Source organism: Spermophilus citellus, assembly GCF_964194105.1.
Source record: "Spermophilus citellus genome assembly, chromosome: 2".
Classification (NCBI taxonomy): Eukaryota; Metazoa; Chordata; class Mammalia; order Rodentia; family Sciuridae; genus Spermophilus; species Spermophilus citellus.
In genome coordinates this window covers 180,273,282-180,290,621 of record NC_138183.1, presented here as the reverse complement: position 1 = coordinate 180,290,621, position 17,340 = coordinate 180,273,282, and the positions used below count along the sequence as shown (strand labels likewise).

Genomic DNA, 17,340 nt, shown 5'->3' with positions numbered 1-17,340 from the left:
TTTCATTACAATAGGCATATAGAGGATTTGTTTGGTCATGGGGTAAATTTTAATTCTCTCAATATCGACCTTTTATTTTTACTTTGCATTCCTTTATCAATTATCTTCAAATTTCCTCATTTCCAATCCCACCTTTTCAAAGTTCTCTCCAGGAAACAGAGAAGGTAGAGAAGAAAAGATTTCAAGATCTACTTTCCCTAGAGTTGGTGAGTCTTAGTGCCCACTGGCTGCTATTAGACCTGCTGAAAGCTTCATACACTCAGAATGAAACAGTGGGTTCCTGAACTTCCTCATGCTGAGGATAGATGCCAGGAAAGCTGAACCTTTTTGAGATGACACTCAAAAAGTTTTCTATTTTAGAACATTGAAGATTTTTAGATTAGGCATGTGCAAATTATATGACACAAAAGATTCTCCAAATAACTGTTGGGTAAAACTTAGGTTAACAGATAAATTGCTACCAAGTGAAGATAAAGAAAGTTTACTAAATCAACTCATTGTATCAAATTTCTGGAAATAACAGAATTCAATTACAGTGATACTTTTGACAATCCTGAGCTCTGCTTCCAGGCTGTGATTCAGGAAACTGGGTTTGTACTTACCATCAAATACATATTCTGATATAAAATGAATTAAGGTTTCTTAAATAGGTCAAAAAACCTTCCAGAATAAAATTCTAAAATGCCATCTTCTTGGCTCATACAGTAATTCAAGTCTAAATGATGGGGGATTGAAAAGACAGCTGACAAAGGATGGCAGCAACCCCATGCATATAAGGAAGACCATTTTAATTGTATATGATTCTTCATTTCTACAGCAGAGTTTCCTACTCACAAGACAAATGAGTTGGATTACATATTACTCTAATCATTGCTATTTACTTGAAACAATATGTGGAAGAAACTGAAGAAATGTTGACCTCAGTTGCAAAGATTACCTATGACCAAAGTCTGCCATGGATACAAATGAAAAGAGTGAGAATTCATAGGCCACATTTTTAAACATTCCTTTACTAAAATAGATCACATTCTTTCCACCTCTATATCACCAAAACCTTAAGAGTCTGGTATATAGCAAATGTTCAATGAATAGTTCAGAATAAATTAATGAAAACTCAGTTTTTGTTATTGTTTTTTTTTTGTTTTGTTTTGTTTTGTTTTTTACCTTGGTTTCGAACAGGGCTAACAAAATTGATACCACGAACATTTCTCCAGTCCCAAGATGCTGGCAAATTTAAAATCTTTTGCTGTATTTCAACAGTCAGTGGGGCAGGTTTTGGCCTAAGATGAAAAGATATACATGACATCAATATACAGTTTTTCCTTTGAGGATGATTTTCTAAACTCTAATTCCATGATTTCAACTATTAATCTAGCTAGCATCTAGCTTCAGATCCAAAAAGCAATTGTCCCATGAGTGTTTCAGTGTATCTATTGCACAATGTGCCAATTATACAACTCAGTTTCATAAGTAGCTTTCAATAAACATTTCTTTTTCAGCATCTAGTTACTCTCTCTCATGAAATGATACCGGTTTCATATATCACTGCAATGCTATTTTTAGTACACCTAAAAAGCTGTGTTCTTATTCTCACTTTGGACAGTTTGAACAAGAAAGGAGATATAAGAAATTGAAGATGGCATATAAAGAGAGGTAGAGATAAAGACAGGACTAATTGTTTTTGACTCAGGAGATAGTGGTGTTACTAGTGGCATGGCTGTGAAAGAAGTTATCAAAGAAGGAAAAAGTCAAAGTATAGACAGTCTAGCTTTACAAGTGACAGATAAAACTGTTTTCTCATTATAGAACTATACATTATATGATATAGTTGGAAAGTTAGACATGCAAATGAAAGCTTCCTGGGCCTCTGAATGAAAAGATATTTTTCTGGAAATGAGAAAATTATTCCACAAGCATCTCTATATTATATTAGAGATTTAAGACAGATATACCCACTCATTCATATATGCTCACATGAATGCACATGTGTTTTCTCTCTCTCTCTCTCTCTCTCTCTCTCTCTCTCTCTGTCACACACACACACACACACACACACACACACACACACACACACACACAGCTGTAGCTCCAGACACAGACTTTCTGGAGTTTCCAAGTCAGCCAAATGCCATCATTGTTCCATGTCTTTGGGTTGTTGCTCCTTTTATCTAAAATCCCTGTTGAACACCAGTTAAAACTCCTCTTAGAGTCTTCCTGTAACTTCTGAGTTTAAAAACTACTCAGCTCCCACCCACCAAAGTCCAAGGAAAATTCACTCTCTTCCCTCTATGTTTCTTCAACTCTTTTGTTTAGGGCATTATTTTTACACGGTAGTAACATTCATTTTTCTGTTACTGTAAACCATTTGAATTTCTTACATAATATGGTATTGTCATACCATTGTGTAATAACTTTTCAGCAACTGGTTTTTAGTAGGTCTATTTTAGTCAATGGCAAAGGCCCCTTCTGGACTACTTCATAGTCTCTGCACTTATTCCCCAGAGGTTCCCTCTCCACTCAGAGATGACACAGGACAAAATTGAAGTGAGATGGAACAAAGAAGAAAATACCAATAAATAATTTGAAAAGTCATAATAACCTTGACAATTTTATGGACCAGAAAGAATATTCTATACAGAAATGTCAATTAATTAGTCATTAAAATATTTTCTTAGCCAGGAGATTAGTTGAAGGTCTATACGATATGAAATGAACATGAGGCAGACTTAGGCAACATGGAAGACAATATTAAAAGACATGAAGCATACAGAAATTATTATAATGAGTATAATAAAGTTATAGTTAATATTGTAAATGCCCCAGGATAACCAAGATATATATAAAAAGCTTTGTAGTACAATTTTACATACATGATGGGAGAAAACAAACCTGGGATATTTGATTTGAGATTTAGGAATAAAAATAGGGTGCACAGTGATGCATGCCTGGAATCCCAGCAGCTCAGGAGGCTGAGGCAAGAGGATCACAAGTTCAAAGTCAGCCTCAGCAAATTAGGGAGGCACTGAGCAACTCAGCAAAACCCTGTCTCTAATAATATATGAAAAAGGACTGGGGAGTAGCTTAGTGGTTAAGCACCCCTGGGTTCAATCCCCAGTACCAAACAATAGGGCACAAACAAATTTTGAAAGGAAATAAATTGTTTTGCAATTTTTTTTCAGGTTTTTTATTTCATTTACTGGATTTGTGGTTGTATCCTTTACCAACACAAGAACAAGCAGAAGATAAATATACCCAAATGTCCAGGCAACACACTGTGGAGGTATGTATTCTAAAATGCCTATTTATACATAGGAATGCTTGTGCCTGTGTTTTCTAGTTTTCCTACTTTTACCAGCTTAGCTGGCACACTAAATTTGCCAATGAATCAAAAAATAAATTAGAAAAAAAACCAAAATAGTTATATTAGAATCTGTTATTATATGTGCTCCTCTCTTAATATAATTACCCGATCTCTAAGATATTGTCAAGTTTATAATGTTCAAGGACTAAATATAAGTGTGTTCAATAATTTCTATTTCACTTGGTTATATTAAATTAAAATTTCATGGGGAGAATTACCATATTAAAATTATGGGTCTAGAAATAAGAAGTCCTCTTGGAATTAAGACTGAGTGAGCATCACTCAAACAATCTTTGATGCAGGTAAGATTTGATCATTTTTGGTAGAATAAGACAGTCTGTAAACAAACAAAAAACACCTGGGGTGTTCATGTGGAGGCCAGGATAAAGATGTGGGTGCTCTGTCAATACAGCAGAGTCAGTCCTGGAGAGTGGCTACCTACTTGTGGCCATTGGCTAAAGTGGGTGGTGCCTAAAATGATAAAATTAGGAATCATTTTAAGCAGGAAATGTATCCTTCTGAATCTTTTTTTTTTCTCTTTCCACACTTTATTGGTGCAGTGTAATTGTGTATAATGATGGGATTTGTTGTTACATATTCGTATATACACATAACAACATAATTCAGCCAAATCACTCCTCAGCACTTCTCCCTCCCTCCCCTTCTCCCACTTCTGATCCTTTCCTCTACTGATCTCCTTTTGATTTTCACCCACCACCTTTCTTTTATTTTTTTTCTCTCTAGCTTCCACATATGAGAGAAAACATACAACCCTGAATCTTATATGTGAATCACTTAGTTTTAAGTGAATATAAGTTTGGAGGTACTTAATATATAACATGCTGCTTTAGGATTGAATCAAGAGAAGTTCCAAAGACTGAATTAGCAGTAAGACACTGGCAGAGTAGGCAAGGTTCATGAATTCTAGACATATCTCAGCTATTTACTAATATTATGATAGTAAGTCCTATAATGTTTTTAAACCTGTTTCTTCTTAAACATGAACTAGTAGGATATACTTATTTTTCTTTCTATGTCAGGGTGAAAATCAAATGACAATTATATACACACAGATTCTATATATGAATATATATATATATATATATATATATATATATATATATATGTGAAAATGCTGTCTAAATTGAAAATGCTAATATTATGCTCATTATCCTTATTACTCAAGGATTTAAAAGACTTAAGAATATTTAAATTCTCTCAGATTTTATGCAAGAGGTGTCAATCAAATGAAATTTTGTAATCAAAAGAATTATCACAACAGAAAAAAATCAAGATGACAGAGTGGTCAACTTATAGTTACAAAGCAAAAGTTATTATACTTTCAATCCACTCTCACCTATGCCTGTCATCTTTGAGTGATAATGGTTTTAGTTGCTTATGTTACACTTTTTTTTTTTAAGATCCATTTCCTGAACTGCACACTATATTGAGGAATTAAAAAGTTCAATCAATACATATAAACTAATTTTCTCAGATACGTAAAAATTAGTAAATAATATGAATAATAACAGAGAAATTTAAGTTTGGCAGTATCATGCAATTTCAAGGCATCTATCTTGGTTCTGTCACCCTGATATAAACAGCTTTACCACACAGTAGCTGTGACATTAGCAAAGAACTTAACTTCACAAAACTAGTTTATATCTGCTAAATGGCTATAATCTTACCTACCTCAAAGGGTTGTTAAGTAAAGTCAATGTAGTAGTAGTAGTAGTAGTAGTAGTAGTAGTGTGATAATGGCTAACAGTACCTATCTCCAAGTCTGTAAGAAGCAGCTACGGTGATAAAAACTGTCATTGTCATTCATGTCATTAAGAGTCCTAAGTAAGATGTTGAGACACTTAATTGAGTATCTGGCACAGAACAAGTATTTAAATGTTAATTTTCATGTCCCACCATTCTATAAGGCAGGGTATTTGTCCATCAATATACTCATACATAGAAAAAAAAAAAAAAAAAAAACAAGAAGTGAAGCTTACTGGGTGAAAATAAAAAGAGGGAAATGGGAGTTCAAGCGGATGCCAAAAAGAGAATTATACACATTTTAAGGACACTGTATACACCTAGCTCTTAAGGTTTTGAATCCAGATTCTTCAGAAATCTGGTAAAAATTCTGGACTCAAAGAGATACTCAAACAATTTTTGTCTGGAATATCAGCTGTTTTACAGACACCCTAAGCCTCAAATTAAGAATCTCTCTGATATGTGGATGTTGATCCATAATGGGGGTGGGAGGGAGCATGGGAGGAATGGAGGAACTTTGGATAAGGGAAAGGGGAGGGAGAGGAACAGAGGGGTCATGGGAGTAGGAAAGATGGTGAAATGAGATGGACTTCATTACCTAATTACATGTATGAAGACACGAATGGTGTGACTCCACTTTGTGTACAACCAGAGAAATGAAAAACTGTGCTCTGTATGTGTACTATGGATTGAATTCTGCTGTCATGTATACAAATTAGAATAAATAAATAAATTTAAAACAAAAGAATCTTTGGGGCTGGGGTTGTGGCTCAGTGATATGCACCACATAAAAATAAATAAAATAAAGATATGGTGCCCACGTATAACAAAAAAAAAAAAAAAAAAAAAAACACATTAAGAAAGAATCTTTGAGCAGGGCATGGTGGTTCATGACTATAATCCCAGTAGCTTGAGAGGCTGAGGTAAGAGGATCGAGATTTCAAATATAGCCTCAGCAAGTTGCTTATCAAGGCCCTAAGCAACTTATCAAGACCAGGTCTCAAAATAAAATATAAAAAGGGCTGGAGATATGGCTAAGTGGTTAAGCACCCCTGGGTTCAATCCCTGGTACAAAAAAAAAAAAAAAAAATTAAAAAGAATCTGAAAGTTTCTATTGCATTACTGCATTATTATAACAGAACTAAGTTTTATACAAAAAAGCTACTAAGAATCTGTCAGCAGACTGTAATATCTGTTTCAGTATTTCCTATTCATTTGATTCCATCTCCTTATCTTAAACTTTCTATGGAGATTGAGTAGTAAAAGCAGCCTTCCCTAAAGGTAGCCCTCCTCTGAAACAGAACTGGCTGGATGAACTAGAGAGCCTAACCAAGCAGAATAGTCCTTCAGAAGCACAACACATGACACATGGCAGAGCTGTTGTGTCTGAGGCTCAGAGGCCAGTCTCCCAGGCTCAACTGTTAAAACTCCCACTCTGAAGACTCCTTTGGATTTTTGTTATTAAATACATTTTAACTTCCTGCCTCACATAGACCCAACAGGACTCTGATTAGTGACTCCAAGAGGGGCATATGTATGATATGCTCCCTTTTCTCAAGTTTGATTGGCCAGAGCATCTTGTGGACTGGAAATTCCCAGACCCAGAATACACTCTGAGAAACACCACAGAAGATTATTTGAGAAAGGGTCACAATTACAGGGAAACATTATCAGCTGAATAAGACAAAACTCCATATAGTTTTCCAATTAGGAAATGCTATAGCATTAGGATTATCAATCTGCAGATGAAAAAAATTAGTTATGCATCTTAGTTAAGTGAGTAATTACTCAACTGTCTGTTGCAATAATGAAAATTTGTACCATGGATTTTAGATTTTAGGGAATTAAGCACTATATTCTCTGAGAAATGTAGAATATTTCAATATACTAAGGAAAATAACTTACCTACATAATTTATCAACTTTCATTAGATCCTTATTTGTTTGTAATTCCCTTTCCTTTAATCATGTTATCAATTTCTTCTGAAGAAGGTATGGGCATCACAGGAATATCCTTGGCCCCTTGACAAATGTTAAACCCTTTGCTAGCTATAGTTACAGTTTTTATAAAAATTTTTATACTGATTAGACAAATTTTAAGTATTATGACATAATTTTCCAAAGTAAGAAATACTCCAAGACACTTGTAAACTAAAGAGAGAAAATGCCACCTTTGGCTGAAGAGAGTGGAGATATATTGATAAATACGAAATTTTATTTGCTTGACCTTAAAGCCCTGAGAGTTTCAGATTTTTCCAAGTGGCATATTTGACCATTAATGTAAGCAATTTGAGGGGTATCAAAAGGAGAGTGGTAAAAATAGGTAAAATGAAAAGGGAGTTTTCAGGAATTGGGTATCATCAATTGAAATTGTTTGAAAGAAGATCAAGGCAGTAAATATACTTATGATCATATTTAGATGACTTTGGATACCAGGGTAAATTTATTCATTTGATAGTGGGCAGAATACAGTATAGGAAGATAAAATTTGCTGAATTTCATAGAATGGGTAAAACTAGGGACAGGGAGCATAAGAGAACAAACTCACAGACACAAAGAGATAGGAAGCAGGGCCAGGCATGGTGGCAAATGCCTGTAATCCCAGACTCGGGAGGTTGAGGCAGGAGTATCAAAGTTCCAGGACAGCCTCAGCAATTTAGCAAGGCCCTCAGCCACTGACAGAGACCCTGTCTCAAAATAAAACTAAAAAGGGCTGGGGATGTGGCTCAGAGGTTAAGTGTCCCTGGGTTTAATCCCCAGTACCAAACAGAGAAAGAGAGAGAGAGAGAGAGAGAGAGAGAGAGAGAGAGAGAGAGAGAGAGAGAGAGAAGGCTGCAGGATAGTAATCCATTGAACAAAAGAGTAATGACAAAGCCCTAAACCAGTGTAGAAAGGGAGTAATGGAAGTTAAGAGATACTACCCAGAAAAATCCCAAAATAGGACTTGGAAAGCAATAGAATATCTATAAATAGGAGAGGAAGAGGATCTAAAAAGATAACATAAAAAGATTACATTGGGATGATCAATAAAACAGTAAGCAACCAGGTGGGGCTAGCTGGAAGATGGCATTTGACAATTCCTACTTGTGATAAAGAGACATACGTTTTTACCTTGGGATTCTTTGACGACGGCCGCCACTTCTCCTAATCATATCTTTGAGGCTAAGAGTCTCATATTCCATGTATGTTGTTGCAGTCCAATACTTCTGAATAGTGTTGATAGCTTTCACAAAGTTGTGGTCATATTTGTAGAGCCTAGTAGAATACCTGCCAGCAAAAGTGAGATAGTGAGATAGTCAGATACAGTCTTTGCTGATTTAAACTTTACTAAAATAGGTTCTCAACTAAAAGTTGAGAGTGGTATTGTCCTTTAGGAAGACAACTGGCAATAGCCTAGAACCATATTGTCTCTTCTCAAAGTTAAAATTAGCTAAAATGTATGTATAATAATATTCAATGAAACACTTTTATATTCATGATAGATTGCAAACAACCTAAATGAATATTCTAAAATAAGGAATTAAACAACTACTTCATTTACTATATGGTTTATTCAGTAAAAATATTTAGAAGATTATTAATGATATGAAGAGTTTGTACTACACTGATATTTAAAAGATAATCAGTTTATATAGAATTAATTTTGTAAACCTATAGTACATTTATTTATATTTATTTATCTTATTTATATTTATATATAGTGCTTTTATTTAGTGTGTGTGTGTGTGTGTGTGTGTGTGTGTGTGTGTGTGTGGTGTGCTGGGGATTGACCCAGAGCCTTGTGCATGTGAGGCAAGCCCTTTACCAACTGAGGTATATCCCTAGCCCATAGTTATATTTTTTTAATTGCTAACCATGTTTATTTATAAGTGGTGGTATGAGAATCTCACCTTTTCCCCACTCTCTACAGTTCCTACAATGCAACTTTATAAGAAAAAAAAAGAAGAAGACAGTACAAACTGTATGCACTATCAATATAGTGTGCACATAACTATACAATTCAAAAGAATTCTGTATGGATTTTTTTTTTATCCTTGTTATTTAAAATATGGTTCTTGAATCAACATCAGCAATAATATCTGAGAGCTTTTAAGAAAAGCCAAAATGTATGATATGTCAAGATCATTGTAATGTTTTGAGCAACTAATAAAAAAATTTAAAAAAAAAAGAAAGAAAAGCAAAGCCAACTCTACTCAACCCAAACCACCTAAAACAAAATCAGCACTTTAACAATTTCCTTAGGTAATTCACAATAGCATTAAAATTTGAGAAGAACTGGTTTATCTTATGACAAATTCTTGGATGAGATGTAAAAAAAATTAACACATAAAAAGCATGTTACAAAGCATTAAAAAAAGAGGTGATTATTTCTTTAATCCAAACATTCATCAAACCTATGTGCCAGGAACTAGGGATTACAGACTTCAGCATTATTATCCCTATTTAAAAACATTCTGTGGTGTAAGTGTGATTCACTATCCAAGACTTCCATGAACAGTCAGTTATGCAAAGCAAGATATACCTGAGTAACATTTTAGCATACTGTGAAATTTTCTTTCTCTTTTAATTCATGTTTGTAGAGAAAGTATTTTCATCTCATCAAAAAGAAATGAAGAGCACAGCAAATAATAAGAAAAATTTGTGATCACATTGATAATTTTTTAATCAAAATTATTTTTCAGTTCTTGCAATGTGTGGAATTAGAGGGGTATCTTTATTAGGTTATAAGACTGCTTGTGTCACATTTTGGAAAACATGCAAAAACAAAACCAAGTGATATAATTGTTTAAGTGTTTCTTAAAGGGCCAGAGTCAATTTTAAATTGTGAAATACACATGTACATTTGCATACTTCTTATTTTATATGAAAATCTAGAAGATGCACAATAAATTTATAGAAAGCAGATCAATGGTTACCTTGGGAGAGGCAAGAAAAAGAATTCTAAACATTGAGGGAAGGTGATAAGCAATGTTCATTATTTTGATTTTATAATTATTTTCCAAGTGCATTCAAATATCAAAACTTATCATTTCTACACTTTAAATACATGTGGTTTGTTGTATATCAATTACAACTTAGTAAAGGTATTTTTAAAAAAAGGAGACATTTTAAACTATTGAACCATTTGGGAAATAGAGAATGCATGCATATAACCACATTATTTTAAGATATTTAAAATTCTCTAAATTTCATGAACTGGTAAAAAATATATATATATTTAAATCTTTATAATTTTTGTAATATCTATAGTACCCACAGACTACATGTATATTATCTATAGTATCTACAACATATTTTAAATTTGGTGTGGAGGGTTTTCCCCCTGCAAGTGAAATATTTCTGAAAAATTTTCCATTAAGGAGTCACTTTTCCCTATCAATATCTCAGAAGCATACACAGCCCTACTTGCCTACTCATAACATCTCATAAAACCTCTTCTGCAGATATACACATTACAGTTAGGACAAAATGCCACCAGAGGTTCTAAGCACTATTACTTTTGATGTTTAAGATCCAAGGAGATTAAAAATAATGTATCTTACTATAGGTAACAGATCATTAAGAGCCGATAGAGACCTAGAAGATAATTTAGTCCCACATGCTCATTTCATGGGTGAGGCAACATAGATTCTGCTTAGAAGCTTCACTAAATAAAATAACGTTTGAAATATCTAATGACACACAATTGTACACAGTGGATCACAGATGGTAGAACAAAAAGTGGACAGCTTAGTAGGAAATATGCTGTTAAAGGATCAAGTCAAACAAAGCTATTTAAAAAAAAAAAAATAAACTTGCCAGGCACAATGGCACATGCCTGTAATCTCAGCAGCTATGGAGGTATCAAATTAAAAAAAAAAAAATCAGTTGGTTTACATCTCGGTCAGTTTCAGAAATGAGCAATTCATGCTTCGGAACTCATCTTCCTTTACCCCTCTCTGCTGTAGTGGTTGGTTGCCAGTGTTGTCTGGCTTTGGATGAGTTGTTCATTACACTTTTAGTGATTTTCTAACTGAATAAAACAGAAAAGGTAATGATAGCTGTTGATTTTCCACTTTCAAAACTAACGAAGTCTGAAATTTCTTGTTTGTGTGGATCATGGACACTTACAGTAGATTTAATTTAAGAAACACTTTAGCTTCATGGTACAGACTGCATTTTGACCGTTCAAAAATCTATATGTTGAAATCCTAACCTCTGGTATCTCAGCTTGTGGCTATTTGAAAACAGGGCCTTTAAAGAGATAATTAAGATAAAATGGGGTCATTATGATGGACCCTACTCCAGTATAACTGGTGTCCTTAAAGAAAGAGCTTAGGATAGATTCAAGGAGGGCCAGGTGAGGACACAGTGAGTTCATAGTTCTTTATATGAGCTTTTTAAAAAGTTACTATTGGTGTGTTACTTTGGAATGTTTTTAATTTTTTTTCTTCTGTCAATTATAGTAATAAACATTTTCAAGTTTTATATGACATGACTTATTTCTAGTTCAAACACATTCTATATAATCAAAATAAAAGTTTCTAAGAATGGATATACACATACCATATATGTGATAAATAAAATTAAACATATCACACATAAACAAAATTAAACAGGTTTAAAAAAGTGAAACACAAGTTTCACTTGTAGCAACTCACTTTTCCTGGGATCTTTCAAGGGGTGCCATGTTCACATTCACTTTCTCAGGAGTACTTCTCACCTTCTTTCCAATGAAACAAGCCCAGTTCCGGCCCAGCACATCATGGACCCACCCGGGCATCGTCTCGTGGCAGTAACTGATTGTTCTGCTGCCCTTGGCTTCATACTGTAATTAAATAAGGGAAAGGCCAAATGAAATCTGTGTTCAACTCTCAAGTCGATTTCCCTAGACCTCAGTCACGGTCAACCCAAACACGTTCACCCTGAGGTTACATTCTAAGAATTATTTTAGAAAACAAATAGAAAATTTGCATGTGTAGTATATGTTGACTACCAAACAAAATGAACATGACAAAATACTTCTAGAAATGAAAGGCAAGGAGAGAAGCCATTTTAGAGTATCTGCCATATTCAAAACATTTTTACACAAGTTACTTTATTTAACCCTTGGAATATGCCTATGAGAAAGTAAACAACACTCAGCTTTATTAAGAACAGAGTGAAAAAAAAAAAAAAGAACAGAGTGGCTGTTCAGCTGGCTCAGAGTAACTCCAACCTAAGGCAATGATCTATCCAACTCTTCTTTTCCACTCAGAAAAGACTTTCGTTAGATAACTATAAGAACAAATGAAAGGCTGGGAATGTAGCTCAGTGATACAGCAAACTTCTAGCATGTATGAAGGCTCGGGTGTGAACCCAGCACTGCAAAAAACAAAACAAGTGAAAAAAATTTTCTATAAATCTATAAGGATATGTTGATTATGAAAGAGCTCAGTTTAGGCTAACTTGACTAACTATTACTAACTATTCTCCCTACTTTATTTCACTGATAGGACCTTTTGTCATATTTCACTGTTAACACTGATAAATAACTATACAGTGATACAGCCAGGATTTGAACTCAGATGTTTGGCTCCAGAGCCTCATCACCTTCATGTAGTAACATATCCCCAGGGGAGTAGCAAATAAGCAGAATGAGAGCACAGCATATGGAAGCCACAAAGGAAAAATGTCACACCATATTTCTACAAAGAGCAACTGGGACATAAGCAATTCATGCTCTGACTCAATTGAATGGAACTCTTTGTTGAACTTTGTGCAAGATTTTACTAGGCCTTAGTTCTATCATCTCTACAAGAAAAATAGGGGGGGAAATACCCTCAAAGGCATAGATATGGCAATTCCACGATCAAGTGCAGGTTTGTAAACATTTTCGAGAAAGGCCAGACAGCAAATACTTCAGGCTCTGCACAGTGTCACATCTATACAACTCTGCCATTGTAGAGCAAAGAGTAAACATGAACAAACTGGCACAGATTCAGTAGAGTCAGTTATGTTTCAATAAAACATTTATTTACAAAAATAGACAGTAGGTTGGTTTTAGCTATAGAGGCTATACTTTTTGGACTGCTGATCTAATCTAATGGAGGCTACTTTACTTGTTTGCAGAGGTTGGCAAACTTCTTATTTTAAGGGCGAAAAAGAAATCATATTTCAGATTTGCAGATTAAAGGCCTTTAGCTACTCAATTAGGCCAAACAATATAAAAGGTACATAGGGAAATCATAAATGAATGAGCAAGACCAAGTGCTAATAATACTTTTTACTGGAACACATCTGCAGATTGGCATCCTCTGGTTTAGAGGAAAGTGAACAGAGACAGTGAGCTGTAGTTTGTGGCAGCCACGTTACCCAGCTGGAATGGTGGGTTTGGAGTATTAGATACACTTTCACTATGACTATTTTCAGCTTATATAGTATTTCAGGATGTTACTCAAGTAGAGACACATCATATTGAACCTAGGGCCTCAAACATGTGAGGCAAGTACTCTAATATTGAACCACACTCTCCAGTCCTAAAGTTCTATTTCCATAGCTCAAAAATAACCTAATATTGTCGGGTTCATGCAATGTACCCTGTACCCTCTAGGGTTTGATTGTGTGTTTCCTCTTTAGCATGATTCCTGATCATATTCTTGTTTCTTCTACTGGATGTTAGAAATAAGGAGAGGAAAAGGTAAGCCACTGCTCCCTCCCACCTCTGTTGAGAAAGTAATCTGACAATGTTTTAAGAATTCTTGAGATTTTCCTTATAGAAACCATCCCTCCTCTCCTTTCTTTCGCTCACACACACGTATAATACTATACACAGGAAGCACTCATTGCAGTACAACAGAAATGTTAACAGAAACAAGATTTTTAAAAATCACAAAAAATGGTTGAAAATATAAAATAAGTACACTGTATCAACTCAAAGAAATATTACTTATCATTTTAAGTAATTCATGAGTTCTATAGGAAGGAGGTAAACAAACAGGCTGGAGAGACCTGTCTGTTGTTATATACTGAAAAAGCATCATGCTTATATATTGCTAATGGCTGCTTTGAGGTTATGATTATATTTTATTATGCTTTATATTTATAAATTATATTTATATTATGCTTTTGGGTTATAGGTTCTTGGAAAAAAAATGAAACCTATAAAGGTAGTTGAACTAGAATTTATAACCAAAGATTACTCTACCCAGACATTATTCCCAGTAAAATGCTTTATTTCTTTGTACTCTTGTGTTTTCTCACAAAAAGCTAGAGAGACAATTACTAAAGACACTGAGGGGAGAAACCTAAAAACTATGCAGCAAAAGCTTATACCCCAAAGGGACTTCTTCCTATATTCTTTGAGGCTCACAAAAATCTCTTGGGATAACAAGCATTATCCCTTTAATGAAGAAAAGATACAAAATGAGAGGATTCAAATGTTTCCCAGGTCATGAAGATCATTGTTTTTCAGTATATTCTGTTCTTAAAAAAAGTTTCAGAAGATTAAATAGACTCAAGTCAGGTTCAAATGTTTGCCTAATGCCCTGTAAAGGCTTCCTAAACTTTCTAGCAGCCCAGGCTTGGATCACTTGCTGGGCAAGTGATCCTAAACCAGACTTGTCCTGTCTGAACTTTCAGTTTCCTCATCTATAAGATCGGGGCTGATAATAACAGACTCCATCTCATAGGTGGTATTTTTAACTCATTTAAGTTTCAAAACAGCCTATGACGTTGTACTTTCCACACAGAAATAGGCACTGTGAGAACAGGATTTTTCATCTATTCCATACCTAGCAAACTGTCTAGAACTTGGAAGAAATTAATTCTTGAATGAGTGAATAAGCAAAGTGAGTAATAGAAGAGAAAGAACAAATGCCCTTCCCATTTCAATACTAACACAAGAAACTGAAATCAGATAAGAAGTTATAATTAGGTGTTGTGATGCCAACATATCATAAGAGACTCAAATTATAACTCATAACGAGACTTCAGAATTGCCAGTTTTCTTCTCCTGATCTGTTCCAAAATTTCCCTTTGAGCTTCCTGACCATACATCCTTACATCTGTGGTTTTGCTCAAAATTAACAAAATCAGGCAAATAGTTCTTGATCTAGGCCCATGCTTTATTTATAAAGAATAATCCTTTAAAACACTACAACTTTGTTTGTTGTTATAACTAAAATCCTAAAATGTACTAAAAATGATATCCATTCGTATGTCACTTCTGTTACGTTAAATTGATGGAATTATTTTATCTTTAAAATTAATTTTATATTATTCTATAGTTTTCACAATCTGAAGTAATTTTTTTAGAAGGTGAAGTTATTCTATAAAAGGTAGGGAAGGTTTGCAGTAACAGGCCATGACAGGCCTGTGCAGGGCAATACAACTTACTACAAAAGAGACATTTCACAGTTCTGAAGCCAAGTACTCGATACTTGAATTGGAGGCACTGTTCACTGTACCTGTTACTTTCTTGAACTGAATGCTCCCAAGATATCTGTCATTTTCCTGCTACTGTGAAATCTGATGTAGTTTTTGACATGATCATAAATTTGTAAGTTGAAGTTTTAGCCACACTATCCAGCTGTAAATGCAGCCAATTTTTTTTTTTCCAAAGAGTTTTCATTTATATAAACATCAGTCTCTAAAGAATGCTTTGGACAGATGAGACAATTCAAGTTTCCATTCATTTATGCCAATTTCTACTACAACAAGTAGATAATTTCCTAAAATGTGATGAAGCTCCCTAGCACTTAAGATTAGAAAATAACTATGATTCATTAACTATTCATTTGCTTCTTCAAAATTACCAGTAAGCTGTCAAACATTCTTGAAATCTCATTTTATAAATTTCCCAATTATTTTTATGAACTATCCAATTAGACCTACATGGTATTGGGACACCCCACCACCACCACCACACACACAAATAAGTAACTTATTTATTCTAGATCTCTTTCTCCACTGTTTTTGACACTCAGGAGGGTAAAAAACAAATCACTTAAACCTCATTCCACTACTTTCCTGGCAAAAGTGATAGTTAGCAAATATTCAAACATTTGTTTTATGAAACACACTGGCTAGAGGACAGGGGCAATTTAGTAAAAAAGACTTTGCCCTTTAAATTCTAGTTCTGTCACTTATTTACGTATCCTTGAACAAGCTAAAACTAATGAGCCTCAATTTCTTCATTTGAAACGGGGATGATATCAGCAACTGATACTAATTCACTGGATTGTTATGAAGGGTAAAGATATTAAAATTTGAAGAGTTTATATAGAACACAAACAAGTAACAATAAAAATATTACCATCTATTGCTATGTGGGGTACAAAGCTGTTTAAGACTTCATCAATGCAGTCAAATAATTTCTAGGCATTCAAATATCCCAATTGTCAACAAACTGAGCTGTTGACAGTGGGGCCTATCCTATCAGGCAGTGGTTTCCAAAAGGAGGTGAAATGAGAGCCACTGGAACAATGGGAAAAAGTATTATATTTTTTCTTTATATTTTTGATATAAAGCTGAAAAACAACTTCCACTATTATTTAATATAAAAATCAACGTTGATGCTCCCAGTCAGTTCCACTATCCAAGGTTCACTTTCACTGTTATTATTGTGCTAGTAAAGTACCTATAAGATGGTTGGGACATGGCATATTCTTTTTTGTTCCTGCTTTAACTGACATAAACATCTGATTTCATAAAGGTAACCTTCACAAAATGAACAAGTGGCTTAAAATATATTTGCAAAGAAAACAGGATCTGCAAATACTAATGATGTAAACATAAAATGGCAAAGTGTTCACTTGCCCTAAGTATAATATGTTCTGTTAGTCTTGTTTAGAAAGTAGATGTGTGAAATGGCTCCAGGACTAGGATATTCGCTTTGGAATGCCATTCTTCCAGAAAGTAAATGTTTCAGTTAAAATGTCTATTAAATTGTTACCACTGCTAGTGCAAACCAGTGACTCTCCTAAACTCTTCAAAAGCCATGACACTTTCATATTTTTAAAAAGGTGGTGTCAAAACCAACTGATGGAGTTGCCTTAAGTTCTAGCTACTCAGGTAGCAGGATCCCTTGAGGCCAATCTGGGCAAAATTGGTGAGACTCTGTCTCAAGTAAAATACAATTGCTTATATACTATTGGTGGGGATATAAAATGACACAACTACTTTGGGAACTCACTTGATGTGATTTAATAAGGTTTAAAAATGTCTTTTTTTTTCTTTTTTTAAATCCCTTATTTA

The 17,340-nt window shown here is 34.3% G+C and overlaps 1 protein-coding gene across 1 annotated transcript in view; it reads right to left on the bottom strand.

Annotated features, from left to right (window-relative positions):
- CTSC (cathepsin C) overlaps nt 1–17,340 on the bottom strand; it is a 38,856-nt gene that overhangs the window by 7,332 nt on the left and 14,184 nt on the right. The window contains exons 3-5 of the mRNA XM_081282553.1: nt 11,766–11,932; nt 8,236–8,391; nt 1,165–1,280 (exon numbers count right to left, since the gene is read on the bottom strand). Of these exons, the coding sequence (XP_081138679.1) occupies nt 1,165–1,280; nt 8,236–8,391; nt 11,766–11,932 (439 nt within the window). The remainder of the gene's footprint in view (nt 1–1,164; nt 1,281–8,235; nt 8,392–11,765; nt 11,933–17,340) is intronic.